The 21774-nt window shown below is 41.1% G+C and overlaps 1 protein-coding gene across 3 annotated transcripts; it reads right to left on the bottom strand.

Moving 5' to 3' along the window:
* Positions 1-215: 215 nt before the first annotated feature.
* On the bottom strand, positions 216-20538 carry nek6 (NIMA-related kinase 6). 3 transcript variants are annotated; one of them, XM_088071579.1, is made up of 10 exons: positions 20173-20538; positions 13215-13312; positions 11132-11272; positions 9776-9838; positions 9447-9554; positions 7825-7933; positions 7296-7409; positions 7018-7112; positions 4861-4974; positions 216-3302 (listed from the first exon to the last, which is right to left on the bottom strand). In XM_088071579.1, exons 2-10 carry the CDS (start codon positions 13290-13292, stop codon positions 3192-3194), a joined length of 933 nt encoding a protein of 310 aa, XP_087927705.1. In that variant the 5' UTR covers positions 13293-13312; positions 20173-20538; the 3' UTR covers positions 216-3191. The 3 variants fall into 3 exon arrangements, with proteins under 3 accessions (XP_087927705.1, XP_042364907.1, XP_042364908.1); XM_042508973.2 differs by having other exon boundaries at positions 9447-9557; positions 20173-20537; XM_042508974.2 differs by having other exon boundaries at positions 7296-7403; positions 9447-9557; positions 20173-20536.
* Between the last annotated feature and the right edge of the window lie 1236 nt (positions 20539-21774).

Raw genomic sequence — 21774 nt, 5'->3', positions numbered from 1 at the left:
ATCAAAAAATGGGAAATCCCTGACTGTTTTTCTCTGGTGATTATGGGGCCTCATGAGAGCAGTTGTGAAAACACGGAGATCATATGGCTGTGTGACTGTGTGACGCTTTATGATTGAATAATAAGGGTACAAGACTCATCTCTCGCTATGAGAGCCTCCGCTGCATCTACAACTTTTTCATCTTTCATATTAAAACCACTTTTCCCTACAAGTATACACAAAGCTTCATTTAATATCATGTTGCACATCTAAGTACAGTCGCTAAAAACATCATGGCACAATACCAGGAGTGAAAAGTCATGAATCAGCAAGTACAGTGGATGAAAGATGAAGATGCTGCTCTACTGTAAGTTGTCTAAACTGTCTCCGTCCTGTGTATGTAATACATTTATTACTCTTTACAAGCTGTCATTTACAAATGAATACAAATAATGGTCAATTATTCTGTACGGTAAGGCACTGTTCTTTAGGTTTTCCTCCTTAAACATATTCTTGTTTGGCACTCTACAAATATGACTCACAATATCTCGTCTTTTACAGTTTCAGTTATAATCATCTGTATTTACACATAGAAACACTTTGTACAACTTTGTGAGTGTGTTTACATTTGTAATGAACAGATCTAATACAGAACACTACAGCACTCAATACTGTGCCACTTCCTTCCTGTCAAAAAGAAAGAACCAAGATTTAACTTTAAATCTTTATTACAAGGCAGTCCTTTAGTCAAACAATGAATTATGAAGTTTTTTTTCTTTCCTTCTTAAATCCACTATATTGAAAATGATATGCACTTTTAGACAATACAAAAATCATTAGAAATATTAAAATATCGTGAGTTCAAAATGAGCTTAAAGGATGAAGTCAGAGGTTGTGAGTCTTAAATTCAGGAGCAAGGATGGCAAGTTGACATTGAGGCAGCTGAACTTTGGAACAGAGGCTGCTGCTGATTTGATCCAAAAAATCACGGCTAGGTCTCAAAGTATTACTGTATATCAGGGTGTTTAGAAATCCTGCAGATGTTTTTCAATACCATCATAAATACAGGCTCTCCTCTTTCTATTAAACTCACTGTATGTAGTGCACAGCACGCACCATTAAAGCTCAGTCTCCAGCCTGGTGGAACAGACAGCTGAGCTGAAAGACACAGCAACACCTAGTGGTGGAGGGAGAAGTTACAGGACTGTAAACAGCTGGCAGCCAGCAGGCAGAGAGAGACTGTGGGGAATAGCAGCATGTTTTTTACATATAATTTATTTAGACCAAACCAGAGCTGGTGATTTGTGGAACAGTGGACTTACTAACTAGATACTAGCAAGAGTAACCAAGATGATTTGGGTGAGTTTTATTTTATTTCTGTCAAGTTTGAAAGAATTGTGTTTTATGATGAGTTAATGAGCCAGTTGTCTTCCGCGACCGAGAGAAAGTTGAATTTGAAATGTGTTAAGTTGTATTTCTCTGTTAAGTAAAGAAGACAGGTGTGAGAATATTACTTTTATTAACATTTTGTGGGTTTCTATTGTGTATTTATTAGTATAAAAAGCTATCACTGTTGGGAGGAATGGGGGGGAGTTGTTAGCATAGCACAGTTGCAACGCCATATACCATATACCTTGGTGAAATTTCAGGAAGGTTTTAAATATTACATACCACCCAAGCATATTCACAACCTCACTGTCCTGTTCTACAGCAGTGTGAACATGACTTTATCGTTATCGTCAAGACTGAGATACAAGAGGGGCACCAGATCCTGCATTTCCAAGAACGCAAGTCAGTAGAATCTTATAAGATATAAGACACCAGTCGGTACTGGAAAAGACCCAAAGTTAAAGACTAGCTAGTGAACAGAGTGGAGCACATAGTTTTTCTCAGGAGTTGGTGAGGACCAAAGCAAAGCTGAAAGTAGATTTTCCTTTTTGAACTTAGATTGGGGCGGCTGTGGCTCAGAGGGAGAGTGGGTCGTCTTCTAATCGGAAGGTCAGCGGTTCGATCCCAGGCATCATGTCAAAGTATCCTTGGGCCACTGAACCCCAAATTGCTCCAGATGTGTAGGGGGACATGCGTGCACATGCATATGAATGGTTACTACCTAGTAGGTGGCACCTTGTACAGTAGCCTCTGCCACTACTGTGTGAATGTGTGTGTGAATGGGTGAATGTGACATATCTTGTGGAAGCGCGTTGAAAAGACTAGAAAAGCATTATACAAGTACAGTCCATTTATTATTTACCATTATTCAGGTGGATACAAACACCACTCTGAATGAATGATAGGGTTTCTCTGTGTCTGCTGGCTGAGTCAATAGATCAAATATTACTAACAAATATGTCAATATTGTTTTTTCAGATTACTGTGCTGCCCCCAATTGGCAAAAAATAATGCAGACAATTACAGTATTGTGCCTCAAAGTTGTCAATCTTGACTCAAGGTCATTTTACGAAGTTTTACCTGAGTTTTCAACCACATCTAATGGTCCTCATTGGCAAACAGGTTTTGCTCAGTTGTGGAAGCTGTTTTTCAGAGAAGTCACTTACGGCTGAGCAAGCTCCATCTGTTGATGAAGACCATGGCATGTGGTTGAAGAGTCTGGTATATATATATTTATATTGATATTTGAGCAGTGAGGCAGATTTCCATCACAACAGACTCATAGCAAGCTAACATATAGGCAGAGCTGCATTCTGGGAGAAATATGTCTTAGTAATTACAAATTTACCAATTGTCCATTTAGACCCCTAAATGATGTACTGAAATTGATAAAATATAGGCAAAAAAGGATTACAATGATGGATTAAATAATGAATATCCAATCTCTACTGCACTAGCTTCAGCCGACACACAGGGCATGAACTTGGAATGCAACCCCCTGTGGAGTGATAGAAAACAGCTTGGAGAGATCGGGGATAGCAGTGAGACGCAGCTCTCTGTCCATAGCTACAGTAAAGAGCAGAAATGCAGTCAGCTCTCACATTGATAAGTGTGCTGACATTAACTCCACTCTCCATGAGTGCTCCACCAGTAACGCAGCTCTTTACAGTCTCTGTGACAGGACAGGAGTGGAGTCTCTCTATGGTTTCCTCCTGTCGACATGAGGCTAAGGCAAACACTTTAGTGCGAGACCAGGCAGATGTTATGCCAAGTGGTCTGAAGTCCTCAGACTGAGCAGAGAAGGCTTGAAGCAGATATGGTGCTCAGGTGCTGGATGTCCACATGTGCATCTGTTTGGCAAACTGCAGCACAAAGACGATGTCTGGTCGCTGGTCTGGGTCTGGGTTGATGCACATGCTGACCAGGTCCCGCAGCTGTGTATAACCAAATCCAAATGCAGAAGGTGCTGAGTAATGGCCAGAAAAGTGTTTTTGCACAACATTATGATGCCACACTGAAGATGACCTTTGACCTTTTAGATATAAAATGCCATCACTTAATAATTGTATCTTATTAGACATGTGTCTAGAATTTTGTATAATTAGTGAATGTTTGTGTGTAATTTTTTTGTGAGGTCACAATGACTTTTGACCACCAAATCTAATCAGTTCATCGCTGAGTCTAGGAGGAAGTCTGTGCCAAATTTGAGGAAATTCCTTCCAGGAATTCCTGAGATATCACCTTTATGAAAGCGTAACTCCTCCAGCCACAGCTATCGCCAGTACGGAGGCATAATAAAACACTATTTTTGCTCAGATATCCTGCATTACTAATTAAATCCATGCAGGTTCCTGTGTCAAAAAAAGCTCCAAAAACATTACTAGCATTACTAATACAATGTTTCTGCTCAAGAAGTTTACATTAAGAAGGTATTTCCTCAGCTGAGAATCTGAATCACTAAGAGAATATCGGCAGGAAAAGCAAGCAGATCTACTCAGTCCTCAAACACAATTCCACTGAGGAAAACCTTCTTTTCTCTGAACCTCCTGGAGGAGGCTCTGCATGCAGCATAAGTTACCATTGCAGTCTAGCCAGGTTAAAAGAGATCCACCTTCATGGTGTTGAAACTGACTATAACCTCAACATACCTCGCTAAGCCACAAATGTCACTTCATAGTACACCCCACAGGTCTGAACATGTCCTCACTCTGAACATCTAGCTAACAAGACACAAGAGATAAATAGGACCGTTTTAGGCTGTTGGATGGTGGACTTTTTATGTCTCTGCAGTGGCAACATCAATGTTTTCAGGTTGTCAGCTCGTCCGTCAAGGTCACTGTGACCTCACACTGTCCCATTCTTCTAAGGGTTATATCTCAGAAACGCTTGGAGGTAATTTCTTTAAATTTTGCCAGAAGCTTTCATTTTCACTCAAGGATGAACTGATTAGAATGTGGTGGTCAATGGTCATGTTCACTGCAACCTCACAAAACATGATTTTAGCAAATACTCTAGAATTCATACTCTACTTATGCCAAAATTTACACAAATGTCAAATAGGATATAATGATGAAGTTATGGCATTTTGTATCAAAAGGCAAAATCAACTTTACTGTGACATCACAATGTTCTGCAAAAACAGACATGCAATTGCTCTGTGAAATATGAGAAAATATGTCATACACAGATAAACAACAGCAACAACAACATTGGCAATTAACAAAACAAAAAAAAAAACGTTATGACTTGTACAGTACGGAGGGGAGCTGGCCTCAAAAACGACCTACCTTTGAAGCAATAGTGATTCATTATAGAAAAGAGAAATGAACTGGATTCATGTTTGTAAATTCTGTTAGAATTAGTTTTTGACTAATTTATGTTACCATGCACTGAGTGGTTGAGTCAATGCCTTTATTTAAAGAACATTTGGTCTCTCAGAGAATTCTATAAATCATTGATGGAGGCCGAACAGTCAGTTTCGGGTTGCTCTACCTTCTCAGAGTAATGGTCAGGAGGGAGGGGAGGGTAATCACACTGTTCAATCTTCTGGCAGAGGGACAGCAGGTTCATCTTGTCCCCATAAAACGGACTCTGCAGTGCTGCCATCTGTGGAAAGCAAGACAAAGAGAGGAATACTTGTTTGGACTGCATTTCTGCACTTCCAGGGTTTCCCACACGTTCATTTAATTGTGGTGGCTCGCCACAATCAAACATTTCCTGCCACAAATAAAATTTCAGTTTTTAGAGCTGGACAGTTCATTAGGAGCACTGTTGAAATATATATATCGTTATATTATGCACTGCACCCCACTGTCAAAGTGCACTCTGGGTGTGGCTGGGCACAGAGCAGGCCTGTGACCTCTGTGGGACCATCACCTCCCTCCAACACACTGTAGCAGGGTGCAAGGCTGCACTGACACAGGGTTGGTTCAGGTGGCGGCATGATCAAATGCTGAGGAAACTGGCGGAGCTGGTGGAAGGAAGGAGGCTGGAGGCGTGCCACGAGAGTCCAACAAGGAACCAACAAAGGATCCACTTCCTCAGGGAGGGGGGATTTACAGAGTCCTTCAACAGAAGACCAGCATCCAAGCTCCTCTCACTAGAGGTGGAGTGGAGGATGGAAGTGGACCTGGGTAGGCAGCTACATTTCCAGCAGAGATCTCCAGCACCAAACTGTGACCACACATGGTGCTGTGGGCCACAGTCCAAAGAATGGTACTTCTAGTCGAGCTCAAAGTGCCATTGGAGGAGGGATCCAAGGCAGCGCATGAGAGGAAGAAGACAAAATGTGCTGACTTGGTCGAAGAGTGCAGGAAAGGTGGATGGAACACAAGAATCTATCCTGTGGAAGTTGGCACCCTAGGATTTGTGGGGGGGCTCAACAACACGCCTACTCAAAGACCTGGGGCTACAGGGAAGAGCTCTGAGCAAGGCAACCAGGAAGGTGGCCGAAGAGGCAGAAAAAGCAAGCTTTTGGCTCTGGTTTAGGAGGCAGGACAAGGCATGGGGATCTGAAAAGTCCTGAAGTAGGTTGGCTGCAGGGACTGTCAGGGAGACATTCCTGTTCACTTCCCCACCACCAGGAGATGTTCCGGGTCAAGGGGCAAAACATTGGTGAATGTCGGCCCCCGGCTGATGACCCTGCAGCCAACCAAACAGGCACCGTTGGAGGTGCAGCAGGCTTACAGTCAAGCAGGCTTAAAATCTACCCGTATAAAGGGCATAGACGCAGCAGAATAGCACGTACAGTCAAAGTGAAACTTAACCGTTCATTGAGCTAGGTCAAAAAGTTTGCTTTCATTCACTCTGCAGCAGCTCTCTCATCCATTGATCTGATCTGATCAGCTCTGACTGAATTGATCCCACAAAAACATGTTAATTTAGAGAGGGGACACAATGATAAAAAAAAAAGGGACACACACACACGATTTAAAAAAAACAAAAAAAGGGAAGTGGACCCTTGAGCCTTCTTTCGACGGCAGCCTCAGGACAATGAGGACACTTGCTACACAGTGAAAGCAGCACACTAACAAAGCAGCACATCTTGGCAGCGCTCACAGCCCAACACACAATCACTGCAGAGTGTGCATGTAAAACATGAAAAATTGAGTTTTCGTGCATGTTGTGGAGGTAAAATGTGAGATGTCATATGGCCTATGCAGACAGCTGGATTCCTTCAAACAGAAGCTCAGGGTGAGGAAGTTATCATTAGGGACGTCCCGATCACGTTTTGTGCCCCTGATCCCGATCTGAGTATCTACTTATACTGAGTCCTGATCAGATACTTATTATTATACAGTCTCATACTGCATTTTTGTTTATGGTGTGAGGTGTTTTGTGGTGGGTGGAGTTCAGCCGCTACTCTTACACACACAGGAGCTGCAGGAGGTAGACAGAGACAGCTGAGTGTAGGGGAAATGACTTAAGGTTGCACTCCCTGTTGTTGTGCATGAAAATAAATCAACTGTGTGACAGCTGATGTTGAAAAAAGGATCAGTTACTTCATAAGCTAAGTATTCCCCATTACGATTAGTCAAAAAATGCCTTGATTGGCCCTGAGTCCGATGTATGAGATCAGATTGGGACATCCCTACATCATGTATCTGAATCATATACTGGCAATAAAGGTCAGAGTATATGTGAGCTTACCTCATACAGAAGACATCCCAGGGACCAGATATCAGACTTAAAATTGTATCCGTTCTCATGGATCCTCTCTGGTGACATGTAGTAAGGTGTCCCCACTGGGACAGAGTGAATAAGAAACAAATAAAATAAGTTTCTTCAAAAAGTATCTTGAATAATATAAGCACTTAATAGTAAAATATACAGTTTGGCTGTAATCTATTGTTCTTGCATGAATATGGCATTCATGTACTTGATTGTGTGTGCATGTATGTGGGGTGTATGTAGTGTATGCACTTTACCTAAGGAATGCGCAGCTGTAGTTTTAGAACTGAAGAAGCGGCCTAATCCCAGATCACCCAGCTTTACCTCTCCTGTTGCTGTTATGAACACGTTGGCAGGCTTGATATCTGATTCTCACACACACACACACACACACACACACACACACACACACACATTTAAACCCCTGCATTGTAACCATACTGTACTTATGTACTCAAGCTGAAATGTTTGGGCAGAGCTTTTCAGAACACTGCAAGCTGTGCAAAGAAAGATGAAGACAGCCGTGGTCACAGTATCTACACTACATTATGTCCTCTACAATCAAACATACTGTCTAGTGTTGAATATGGTCTGTAGAATAAAAGTAAAAGTAAAAAAAGAGGATGAGAGGGAAAATAAAAACATGAAAGTAAAACAGAGGTGAGAGTACCATTTGAGCATAGACATGTCTGACAGGATTTGTCAGTAGAAACACACATGGAGATGAAGAAGTGTGCATGGTGTAGGAGGGAGAGGAGAGTGAGTAATGTGTGAGTAGCTGTTTACCCCGGTGCATTACTCTACGTGAATGCATGTGCTCCAGGGCGCTGCAGAGCTGCACAAAATACTTCCATATCGTCCTCTCTGGTATGAGGCGCCTCTTCTTCTTGAAGTACTAAACAGACAAAGGGCAGGGTTGTAAATCCGTACAAAATGACATTGCATATCTGAAAGACGCTAGTATATTTAAGGGAACCACATCAAGACAAAGGATAACTTTTGTTTTAAATTAAGTGGAATAGTGCAGTACTTGTTCCAAATATGCCTATTTGTTAGGCGGAAGAGTCAACAAAATCAAAATGAATGTGCTGCCAAAATTTTTATTCATATTCCAAAGCATTCCTGTTTCCCTTTTTCCATTCCTTTTTTCTTGTCCGTAGCTAAACGGATATCAGGATTCATTTGGAACAAGAAAATCCCTCAAATACATAAAGGCATGTTTACTTTGTCTAAATAGTTAAAGGACACTGCCACCTAGTGGTGATGACGGTATACCATTTAAATGGGATTGTACCTCCCTCAGCACCCCAGCCAATTAGTTGTGTGCAGTTTGGCGGCTGGAAGATGCAGACAAAACACAGTTCTCAATCATTAACTGTTTAATGTAAACCTTTAAACTTTGTTTATCATTTTATTGAGCTTGCCTCGTAGGGCTTGATTTGGTTTTAAGAATTTGAAGGGCCTTTTTTTGATGACTGTGTGTTTGAAAAACACTGATTTATTTTGATTACTGCACGAGCCATCGGACCTCAAGCCAACCTGACAAAACCAAACAAGTCACCACAACATGAGTAAAGCAAGCCAAATAACTTGAAAGATAACGCGTTGGAAATGTCTGTAAAAGGCATCTTAACAGTTTTTAAAAGACCTACAGAAGAAGCCACGGCAGGTGCCGTCAAAATGTTGGACTGTCTCTCCCTAATTTGCAATTTTATTATTGGGCTGCGAACATTAGGACTATGTTCTATTGGAAAGAGTCTTTATCCAATGGCACTACTACCAAGTTGTTACAATTGGAGAAGTTATCCTGTGACCTGATATCATAAACCCTGCTCTGCTAAAAAATCTCCCTATCTGAAACTATATCAAGGTACTCTCCAAATCCAAATGTGAAGCGCTCATTTAAGCTCTGGGCACAGTTAAAACAATTTTTCTCACATAATAAAAACATAACTTGACTATGATAAGGAGTGAGTGGGAGGCAGATTTGGGGATACAGTTTCCTGTGGAAGTCTGGAATAAAGCTTTAGATAAAAAAACATTCCTCTTCATTTTGCTTACAAAATACAATTATCCAGTTCAAGATTTTACATCGGCTTTACTGGTCCAAAGTACAGTTAGCTAAGCTCACACCTAATGGCGATCCAGGTGCGACTGATGTAGGCAAGCATGAGAAAATCAAAATCAAAGGACAGACATACTTAAAAACATACAGAGACGCCTTCCATTTTCATTAAATTCAATCCAAATATTTATACATCATTGTTCAACTTATCAAACTCTATCTCTCAGTAATTTTATTGCTGGATGTAACGTCCATTGAATTTTTTTTAAATTAAGTATCTGTCTACTTGTTTAAGATGAAGTAAACCCGTGAGTTTCAGGGGGACTACGTTGTCATTCCTGACCTTTATCATCTGGGACAGATCTCCTGCATCTGCCAGCTCCAGAACAATGTTGAGCTCATTGTCTTCAATGAAGGAGTCAATGTATTTGATTACATTGGGATGATTCAGCTGCTGCAGTGGATAAACAGAAGAACAAATGGTTATGTACAGACAGTAATCTGTCATTTATTCATTTTAACACAGCAGACATCAGCTGTCAATTAAGAAATGATAGTGTGGGAAATGCAGTGCTCCTAGCCTTGTCCTCCAAATGATGCTGGAATACCTTTCAATCAATTATTTTTCTTGCTGATCCACTGAACACAATGGTTATGGTTTATCCACTTTACCTTTAGTAGATCTATCTCTTTGATGCAGTCCTGACGAGCCTTGGCATCCATCATCTCAAAGATCTGGTAAATACATGGGTAAATATTCATTTATTCTCTAACAAAAGATGTGCCTTGGTCACAATTCTGTAAGAGCCAAACATTTTTGTAAAAATTTCCAATTAGGCTTGGGCAGTATGTAATATTTCCTACCTTCATACCTGCCTAAAAATTCACTGGGGTATGAGGTAGATGACAACAGAAGTGTGCAGCATTAACAGAAAGCTCCCTACTCTCAGCTTTTCAAACTAATAAATACATAAGACAAACCCACAAAATGTTAAGTAAAGTAATATTCACACAGCTATTTTCTTTATTAAACAGAGAAAAACAACTGTACACCTTTTAAATTCAACTTTCTTTCAGTCAAAGATGTCTGACAAGGCTTAAGTGCCTCAATAACTCATTAAAAAATATATATATTCAATCTCAACAGAAACAAAATAAAACTCACTCAATACGTCTTGGTTACTTTTGCTAGTAGTAGTAGTAGTTAGTAAGTCCACTGTTCGAACAATCACCCAGCTCCAGTTTGGTCCAAATAAATACTTAATTCACCAAGTTAGATGTAAAAAAACATGCAGTTGTTCTCCGCGGTTTCTCTTTGCCTTTTGGCTACCGGCAGTTTACAGTCCTGTAACTTCTCCCTCCACCACTAGGTGTCACAGACAGCAGACTGTTCAGTCAGTAGAGACAGCAAACTGTGCAGTAGTGGTGCGTGCTGTGCACTACATACAATAAGTTTAATAGAAAGAGGAGCACCTGTATTTATAATGGGATTGATGAACATACCTTTGGGATTTCTAAAGACCCTGGTATACAGTAATATTTTGATACCGTCCAAGCCTACTTCCAATTATCAATTCCAGCCTAAAAACACTTGCATTGGTCAGGCTCTAATCTAAATGTCATCAATTGGACTTAAGTAGAGCCCGACGGACACCAGCCTCAATAGGCTAATATCAACATCCTTATTTGATAAAATCGCTCCATGAAGTGGTCTGCATCATTCTAAAAGGTCAGCTTTTTTCAAACCAACATGGCTTGGTTCAAAACGAAACTCCTCATCTCTCCTCTAACATAATTTTGACATCAGATGATTTGCAACAACTACACTTCATAGTGATGTTTGTTCAGAGAAGTCATCTGACATTGCCAGTATATACATTTTGCCACCAGAGGCAATTCTGATGATACATAAAATATTTACAACATTAAATTGGCCAATTGATGAAACCACATAATCTTGACAATGCACCTGTATGAATTTAGAATAAGGTCCTGAAGCTGTGCCTGACACACTGCTGAGTACATTACCTGGACTTTCTTGAGTGCAACCAGCTGTCCCTCCAGCAGGTATGTGGCTTTATAGACCTCACTGAACTGGCCCCGACCAATCTTCTTCTCAATACGAAAGTTTGACAGAGTGCAGCAGTACCTACAGCCTGGTATGTTTTTCTGTACAAGAAAACACCATATTAAAAGGTTTACAATGTAGTGCACCTCTCCAGCTCACTGATGAACAAGCTGTATCTTGTGGTTGTGGCTGTGCGGGTGTTATGTGGCAAACATCCGTACTGTTATTATTCAGCTGGCTGTCTGGCAACCTCATGGCAAATGATTTTACCAAAATGTCAAAATAATCCTTTAAATCGTTTATAATATAATTGTCATGTGTTAAAGGTATGAATATTTGTTTTATATGTTACATCTTTTTATGCCCTGAGGGCCTGTGTTCACGAAGCGTTTTTTCTGAGTGCAGGCGTCTTTTTTCAATGGTTCTGAGGGAGGATGGAACATATACGGTCACCTACAATAAAAAAAGCTGCGCCATGCATCTTTTCTGCAGCTGCCTCCAGCGTTTCTAGTTGAAAATCTCTTCTCAAAAGCACTGGTCACTTTACTGCAGCTCCTTTAGCTACTATTCGATTTGTCAGTTATTAAATACAACATCAGTGACAGAAAAGACCAGCTGTTGCTTGTGAGTGTTGTGTTTTGATCAGTGTACGTGTTGTAAGCCTGTTTTAGCTGTGTAGTTAACCCTTTGTTGATGCAATGTTACATTAGATACCTAATTAATGATATTGTTGTCATAGAAACAAAAGCCATGCTTAGCATGTCTTTTAAAAAAAACGCTGGGAGTGTCTTGTCCTTTGACAAGATGATGAATCCCAAATTGCTCCTGATGGCTGTTCCATCGGTATGTGAGTGCCTTTGAATTTTTTAAAAACTGAGTGGAGGATGGCATCTTATGTGTGTGTGAATGGGTGAATGTGACACCAGTCAGTCATTTTCTGTAACCGCTTGTCCTCGTAAGGGTCGCGGGCGGCTGGAGCCAATCCCAGCTGTCAATGGGCGGAAGGCGGGGTACACCCTGGACAGTTCGCCAGACCATCGCAGGGCCAACACATATAGTCAAACAACCATACACACTCACAGTCACACCTAAGGGCAATTTAGAGTCACCAATTAACCTGAGCTGCATGTCTTTGGACTGTGGGAGGAAGCCAGAGACCCCGGAGAGAACCCACGCAAACACGGGGAGAACATGCAAACTCCGCACAGAAGGGCCCCCGCCCGGACCGAACCCCGTTCCAACCGGGATTCGAACCTGGGACCCTCTCGCTGTGCTAACCAGTGCTAACCACAAAGCCACCGTGCCGCCCTTGTATGTGACGCGTAGTGTGAAAATGCTTTGAATAGTCAAAATAGCAGACAACAGGAATAACTACAAAGAAGATGGCAAAATCAATACATATTACACATACATATAGAAAGGTTAACAGGTCTGGTGCAGTCTTTACTGTTCTGTGTTACAGTGGTGCAGGTAAGAGAAGGCTGGTCAATCTTTGTCCTTACAGAGTTTGCAGTATGTCACTAACAACACTGACCAGCAACATCCAGTGTCTTCCTGCCAATCTGCGCCCATTATGGGTTTTTCAGTCTTTCTTTTAGCCTAGCAGTAGCCAGGCTAAAGAAGCAGCAGTGACATCACCAGTGCCTTTCTGAAAAGCTCAGAGATTTTCAACTAGAAGCGCTTGGATCAACCATACAAAAAAGCCAGTATGCACTGATAAAAGACACTGAACTATTTCTCTACTCTTTCCTCATTGGAAACAATTGGGAAAAGATGCTGGCGCTGAGAAAAAACACTATGTGGATACAGGCCCTAACAAACTAAAGGCACAGTCTATTTTGTAATAATGGGCTGTATAAATTGACTTGACTTGACGGCCCGTCACAAATAAATGAATGTGTGGGAAACCCTGAGTTGGTTTGACATACATGTTATGAAACTTAGAAAATATGAGACGCCACATTTTAGACCAAGTAGCATTTTGCTTTTCTCTATCACAAATTCATCAAGCCTCTCTAATAATGAACTGGTTAAATGCCCTACCTGATCCTCCTTATCCGGGATTTTGTAGAGGTTATTGTGGTTGTCGAAGGTGGGCTGGTTGTTGTTCTGTGCCTCCATGTTAGCATCACACCCACCCACTAATGTAACAAGGAAAATACATGTTAAAATCTTCAAAAGGAAAACACAAAAATACGGCATCAGGTGACAATTCAAAATATGAAAATAGAATGAAAAATAATATAGTAAGGCAAGTCTCAGCCATTTTGTATTGCTTTAATATTTATTCTCCTGTAGATCGACATTTCTCATTTCATGCTCCTGCACATGAAGGAGTTACTCCTTTCTAATTCTTTGTATCTTTTCTTTGAGCAAGTTAACTTTTTAAATATGCATATGCCACCTATATGCCGCTCCACCATTGTGTGGCTTATTATCCATACAAATTGTAACTTCACCATCCCCAGTAAAGTGCAGTTCACAGCTGCTTCCCTGAAAAGTGGGAAGCACTTACAACGACACAATGCTCAGAGGACGCACAGCTTGTTAACAGAGCCAGATGCAGCCACAGCCTCTCATATGTTAGCAAGAAACAACAAAGCCAATCCTATTAGCAATATTGAACTAAGGAGGCAGGGTTGTAACAGAGGAGGGGATCTGGTAACATTTTAAGTATTGAATACTTTGATTAGACACTGAAAAACAACAATGGACAACTCAGTAGCCACCGGATATTGGTGGGGACTTGTCCCTACCGTCCCTATTCTATGCTCTTGCCGTGAACGCAACTTAGACAGAGTGCTTCATGAGATTTTTTTTTGTTCTTCTCAGCACCAGTGTTGAGTTCAAGTTGCAGAACGGATAACTGATCAGTTTGTGGTTGGATCATTTACAGCTAATCAAATCCATGGATTAGATGAGCAGCTGCTGCAGAGATGAGTAAAAGCAGACTTTCTGTTGCTGCAGTTACACATTAAGACCTATAGAAGACCAGTAGCACAGGGACATTTCAACATGTAGACTGCAGGGGCAGGGATCGGACCACAAACCTTGTGAGTAATGGACCACCACTCTACTTCCAGAGCCGCCCCAAACTCTATAAAGCCTCATTCTCACTGCACAACAAACCTGCTAACATCTGGCTTTTTAATACAATGGGAATGCATACGATTGGCATTCACACCCGGGTCAAATGACTCTGCAGCAGACACAGGTTTTTACCGCTCTAATCAGCATTGATGTGAACACAATACTTAGACAGATGGACAGACAGACAGATTGACAGATAGATAGATAGATAGATAGATAGATAGATAGATAGATAGAACTTTAATTTCCCCGTAGGGAAATTCATCCTGGACTCTGTCCCTCAGTTACAAAACCAATAAATACATACATAAAAGTCATACAAAATACATAACATTACATCCTGCAGCAGCAGTATATCCATCTAACAATACACTACATCTACATAAAATGCAGACATCTGGCAACAGTGGCATACTGGCATATTGCAGAACCTCATGGCAGATCTAACATCACCTATTGTTCAGGAATTTAATGGACATGGGCACAAATGAATGTTTGTACCGATGCAGTCTGGTCTGAGGGACCCTAAAGCTTCTTCCTGAGGGCAGGAGCTTAAACTCGGAGTGGAAAATGTGGGTTGGATCGGAAACTATTTTTTGTGCCTGTCTAACAACAGACTGCCCATCGATTGTTGGGAGAGATGGGTGCCTATTAACACCCATGATTTTCATAGCAGTCTGCACTAGAAAAGTTATCTGTGTTTTTAACTGAACAGACAAATGACCGTACAAGGCTGTTATTCCATATCTGATGATGCTTTCGAGTACAGCAGAGTAAAACAACATCATTAGCTTCTGCTGAACTCCAAATACTCTTAAGTCTGTGTAAAAAATACAGTCGCTGATTCAGTCTTGAGCGCAGGCTCTCAACGTGGGTCCTCCTACTAAGCGTATTGTCAATATGAACCTCCAGGTACTTGTAGGAGCTGCCCTGTGTGATGGGTTTACTATGGATGACCACAGGCTGATGATCCCCCACACTCCTGAGATCAAACACCATCTCCTCAGTTTTTTTAACAGTAAGCACAAGGTAGTTTTTTTCACACCACTACACGAACCTCTCAATTTCAGAGTCATAAACAGAGGGGCTGCTATCTCTTCTCATTAGGCTAAGGATAGCTGTATCGTCTGAGAATTTAATGATATAGTTCTCTGGATGGATTCTCTTGCAGTCATTAGTGTACAGAATAAAGAGGAGAGCTGACACAACCCTGAGGAGCACCAGTACTGAGCAGTCTTTGCTCAGAGAGGGCCTTATTTATTCTGACTTGCTGTGTTCTGAGAGCCATCTCAAGATAAAAGGATTCACACAAATCTGTTTGAGTTTTTGCATCAGAAGGTGAGGTTGCAATGTATTAAAAGCTGAGCTAAAATCAATAAAAAGCATATGTGCATAAGCCTTGGGGTCTTCCGGGTGTTTGGTGACCAGGTGTGTGATACTATAGCATCATCAGTGCCACGCCCCTGCTTATATGCAAACTGAAAAGGATCTAAATAAAAATCAACCTCCGTTTTAAGCCTGAGGACCATGATCCCTTTAAAACATTTCATTATTACAGGTGTTAAGGCAACAGGTCTGAAATCATTATTTGATTTGGGGCAGGGTTTTTTAGGGACAGGTGTGATTATTGATTTTTTTCCAGAGGGTGGGTATTGTACACAGGTCCACAGATCTTTAGAAAATAGGGCAGAAAGCTTGCACCAGCTCCTCAGCACATATCTTGATGAGAAATGCAGAGATGCCGTCTGGCCCTGTGGGATTTGTGCAGATTCTCTTGAAGAGTGATTGGACCTTGCAGAGTTCAATCACCAAGTGTGTGACCTGATCTGAAATAGTAAGAGTCTCTAGAACCTCTTCAAGTTCAGAGGAAAAGTCATTAGTTTCAATTCGCATATAGAAATCATTAAACTCATTGGACATATTGGTGATTGCTTTCATGTTGTCCCACAGCTTTCTAGGGTTCATAGTAAGAAAGTTCTGTTCAATAGTCTCCTTGTGCTTTGTCCTGGCATCCCGAAGCATGATGTTAAGTTCTTTTTGCACAGCTTTAAGTTGTATTTTGTCCTGGTTTTTAAAAGCAATTTTTTTGCGATTGATGCAGTCCTTCACTTCCTTAGTTATGTATGGTTTGTTGTTAGGGTAACTGGTGATTGTCTTTTCAGGTATTATATTGTCCACACAGAACTTAATATAATCTGTAATAGATCCAGTGGCAATATCCAAAACCATCTCCTGAAAGACACTCCATTCAGTGGACAAGGTAAGGTGTACAGTGTTATGATCCAAGTTTGACAGCGGGGGTGTTTACATATGCGTTGGTCACGTTACCGTAACATTTATCTAATATTTTATTGTCTCTTGTCCCGCATTTGATGTATTGATGAAAACCAGGCAGTGACAAGTTGAGTTTCTACACCAGTTGTCGTTGATAAAAACACAAATGCCGCTGCCCTTACCCGACGCTTCAGTTCTGTCCGAGCGGATTAAAGAAAAACCATCCACCTCACACAAAGAGTCCGGAATATTACAGTGAAGCCAAGTCTCCTTGAACACCAACACTGAAGAGTCACCGTACTCATTGAAGGCCCTGGCGTTGATCCGCAGCTCGTCCATTTTATTCCTTAACGATCTGACATTGCTGAGGGTCATTGATGGTAGTGGTGGCCTGTTACCCAGCCGTCGGAGACGCTGGCGGATTCCTCCTCTCTTTCCCCTTCTCCTGAGGCGTCTCCTTGGGTTTGCAGGTCGCCGTATGTCCTCAGGTAAGCCCAGGGGTGGCGAGACTCCCATGGTTTGGAGAGACAGCAAAGTGTCTCTCATATATGGGAACGCCGGGTTGTTTCCCTCCCGTGCAGGTAGCTTTTGGTATTGTGAAAACAGCGCCAGGATAAAAAAGTGCCAATAAAAGTTTTTCGGTGGTTAGCATTATGCCGTACAGTCCAGAGTCAACTTAAAAACAAGAAAAAAACTAGCACAGCCTATAAAAGCAACTTACAACACATAGAACACACGTAAAACAAGCACAGGACAGAGTCTGTGTCACCGCAGCGCTGCGCAACAGGAAGTCCACTTGGGTGAACGTGGTAATTTCAGCTGCTTAACCGGCAAGATGCGCTGACACTCCACCAACAATTTCACTCCATCTCCTTCTAAGCAGTGCAGATACATCTGCACTAAGTCTGAGAGAGAGACTGAATAAGTAAGAGATAAATAGAGAAGAAACCACTGACAAGTTTTCAAAGACCTCTGATCCTACTGCTTTCTACTGTTTACCTGTTCTCCTGCCTGTCCATGACATCACACGGACACACCAACAAGACATCACACTCACACACACACACACACACACACACACACACACACACGCCAGCTGACATGATGGGAAAGGGGTATATGTCAAACTCTGTCAGAGATAACAGAGGACAGAGGAAGGGCACCCATAAGTGACACCAAAACACTTGTGTTAACCACAGACCTAATTTAAGGCTTCTAACCACAAACCCATGGACTTTAAGAAAATGCTAACTCATTTCCCAGCTTTAGGTCTCATTCCTGCACCATTCTACAGATGCAAAATTATAACTGAGAAAAATAATAACCCAAGATGGCACCTATTCAGTTCACTGGAACTGCTTGCCTAACGTATGCATGTCAAACAACACTTCTAGCCTCCAGGTTTGGTCCCAGGGTATGCTGCTCACTGAATATGGCCAGCAGTGTTCCTCCTGCTGGCCCCGCCTGCCTGTTCCCGACCCATAAACTTCACATTGTCATAACATCATACATTTTAAAATTGTTTCTCTCAAATCAAGGAAGGTTGTACAAATATAAAACCTCCACAGATCAACAATTTATAATAGAAGACTGACTTTGGTGATCAAAATGCTATTTGAGCTGCTGGGATTTTTTTTTTTCCTGCAACACCATGACTAGGAAAAATTCTGGCTTGTGTGTTCATAATTCATATTTCAACATTTTTAGAAAAAAGGAATGTGTGCCAGACTGAAGGCGTCATCTTTAACCTGCAGGCTACACTTGGCTGCTTAAACCATCCAGCAGTTTTCTTCTCTTCAAGTCAGCATGGTTTCCATGGGAATGCAGCCAGTTTCACGAGGGCCCCAGGCAGCCATTCAGTGATGCTTCCAATTTCAATCTCCATCCAATGGTTGCTAAATAGAACCGCATTCAGTTCTCAAAATGAGAACAACAAACAACAAAACAACAACAAAAGTTGTTTATAACCTCAAGATGACAAAGAATAATGGGGAAGGGGCAGTTAAAGATATTCAGTGAGGACGTGTGAAGACATGGGTTCCTGCTGGGTGGATACAAATAAGTCCTCCCAGTCAAACAGGACGCTGGCTCGGTGTCACAGCTGACACGTGACTAATTTTAGCCAGTTATTTGACCTTGGATGCCCAGCCATCCTCATAACTAGCAGCAACCCCTCCTTTAATACCGCCCTCACCACACATGCTGTGCTCCTGCAGGAAGTACATGTAAGTTTTGAGTCTGTCTGTGTAACACTGGTGCAGAGGCCAGTACTAGTTAGACTTGGTCTCTAAATGTTGTTTATCATTGAATATTATCACACTTTATGCCAGAAGCCATATTCAATACTTTATTAACCCTTTGAAACCTGGAGCAACATCACTTCTTTTCTTGTGCTGCCTTTCACAAGTATTTAAATCTCTGAACTGTAAACAAATTGGTGTGATGTCTTGCAAAACATGGGGGAAAAGGCAATGAGCAACTTGGTAAGAAATGCTCCACAAATTGCAAAAAATAAAAAATAAAACTAGTAGATTTATAGTAGATGTATGCTGTGTTATGCTAGGGTTTTTAATGCCAGGGAAAATTTTCTAGAGAAAAATAAAGACAAAAGCTAGGGAAAAATCATATTCTAATTATCATATTTGCATATTTTAAATTATGTAACATATTTTTTTCATATTTTAACCACGTCTTTCAAGTGTTGTATGCCTTGTTTCTTTATTATTATTTATTTATTTATTTTGGGTTATTTTGTTTGTTTTTGTTTGTTTTACTAATTTTCAGATATATTTCTTGTGATTGTTTTTTTTTTCTTAAATTTTGGGGCATTTATTCTTGTTTTGTCTTGAAAGAAATCTAGCCAACTTACTCAGGTTATCTTACATTGAGGGGTCAAAAACACTGACAAAGTTGCATTACTTTTAATAAGATGATACTGTGATTACAAATTTGTTTTATAGAAAACCATTTTTAAATGCCATTCAGAGAAAATAAGTGCCCCGCAGAAGTTAGTAATGCCTTGCAATGATTTCCTGTTATGAAGAAATAGCCCACAGAGAGGAAATAAATATCTCAATAGCTGGATTATGTTTCGATTAACACTATCATAACTCCATTTAGCTGGACTAACGGGTAGCTGGGGCTTTTGTTGACCTGACAGTGGCCACATGGAAATGAAAAATGTGACCAAGTGAAATGAGATTAAAGTTCGGTCTCAGTGTTATGGTATTTTGTCCTAAGTGTCTTTTAGTTTGCAGTGCTGGGCTGACATGGCACGGGCTACATACAACTCTTTGTTTAAAAGTGGTGGGGGGACAACAACAAACCAACACGTTCAAAGCAGATATGAGAAATGAATGCAGCCCCGTTTCCGTCGAAGGGCAGCGGGGTAAATATCATTTCCATATGGTCTCCCACAGCTCACAGCTAACGTGTTGCTAGCTAGATATATGCTAGGTGGGTTATAGTAGCCTCCCAAACTTACTAAACAGACTGCACCCTGTCAGAGAGGCGTCTCGTGACACACAAACACACAAAGTTATATCAACAAAGTTAACTCCTGCATAACCTCTCTGCGAGCGAACCATTTACTAACACGTCACCGACGGTTGTTTATAATGAGAGCGTCATGTCTTACCTTAAAAGAATCACTACTGTCCTGCTTTCTTGAAACCGTTTCTACACGTTACGGTAGTCCGTGTTGCGCTGTTGCAATCTCCCCACTCCGACAGACAGACCCCCTTCCCCGGGTCTCTTCCTAGCTGTGTCTCGGTGGCTCGTGCGGACGGTACCACGCAATCTCGCGGACAACTTAGTGATTGAGAAGAAACACTTCAAAGTGTGAGAACTCGGCACAGTAAAGAGTGGCGAGGCTTTGACAAGTGTTTGTTGAAAAGTAGGTCAAACGTCACAGCTCCCTCTCTCTCAACTCAGCCCCCTGCATGTGGGATGGGGCCATTGTTTGATGATATTTGATCTGAGTATATTTACACACGTGACAGACAGTAAAGAAAAGAATCGGGGAGGTAGGCCTCCAAGTATATGAGTGTGATCTAATGGGAGATTTGTATCAACCATGAAGAAAGAACTATTTATTGAAATGAGAGCCGTAAATTGTAGTCCGAGCTCATACGTTTTATGGTTTTTAAGCTGGGTTTTCATTGAATCATTTATATATGGATATATTTTGTATGGGCTATGGTGGCCTTGAGAGTCAAAACACTTCAACATTTCTCAAAACACTACAGCATTTCCCTAAATAAAAAGTTTCAGAAAACAAATTACATTTTCCACAACACCGCAGTATTTCCCAAAACACCACAACTTTTCAGACATCAAAATATAAGACTCAAACCAGAAAAGGAAGGTACTATTTGACAATGATTTCTTGTCGCTGATTGGCTGCACTGTCTGTCAGTCTGTGACAAATGGAACCGTCTACTGCTGTGTAGTTTAATCTATATCATGAGGTAGTATTTGATTTATAAATTGTAATTCTTCAAAGTAAGCGGTAGCTGAAGTTATCCGATAAATGTAGTGGAACAAAAGTGCAATACCTGCCTCCAAAGTCTTGTGGAGTAAAAGCATAAAGTAATATAAAATGGAAGTAATATAAAACTCAAGTCAAGTACAGTTACCTCAAAATTGTACTTAAGTGCAGTGCTCGAGTAATTGTACTTAGTGGCTTTTCACCTCTGTGTATGGGTCAACTGTATGGTGATGCCATAGTTATAGTTATCGTGACAAATCATCATCGGCAGGCCTGTCCCATGTTTGTTTGTTAAAACCTAACAACCAATGTTCAGTTCAATTAAGTTTTATTTATAAAGGCAAATATCACAAATCACAGTTTTCCCTTGAGGCATACAACACCCCTTTGTCCCTGGACCATCACAGCCCATAAGAATAAAATTGTCATATTAGTCAGCCAGAAAACCTCATGTAAACTGTACATATGTTTCAGTATTGTGCACACATATTATTGTAGACTATGGGTAAAGTAAATAAAATTGAAGTCAAACGAGAAATTAAAATACTTGCCCTCTAAAGGTTGAAACCTGCTATTGCAATTGAATTTTGATATTGGCTGATCCTGGAAACAGGAGCCTGCTTTCATCACCAACAGAGCCCCCTGTCACTGCCCCATCACCGGCCTCTCACTAACCGAATACTTTGCGTGGGTGCAGGGAGGTGCTGTGGATCAAGAGGTGGCACAGTTGGGTGACTGGGCGTGCCATAG

This window comes from Plectropomus leopardus, chromosome 20 (genome assembly GCF_026936395.1).
Source record: "Plectropomus leopardus strain MGB_pleo_1.0 chromosome 20, ASM2693639v1, whole genome shotgun sequence".
NCBI lineage: Eukaryota > Metazoa > Chordata > Actinopteri > Perciformes > Serranidae > Plectropomus > Plectropomus leopardus.
The sequence above is the reverse complement of the archived record's forward strand: the minus strand, read 5'-3'. Positions and strand labels throughout refer to the sequence as shown.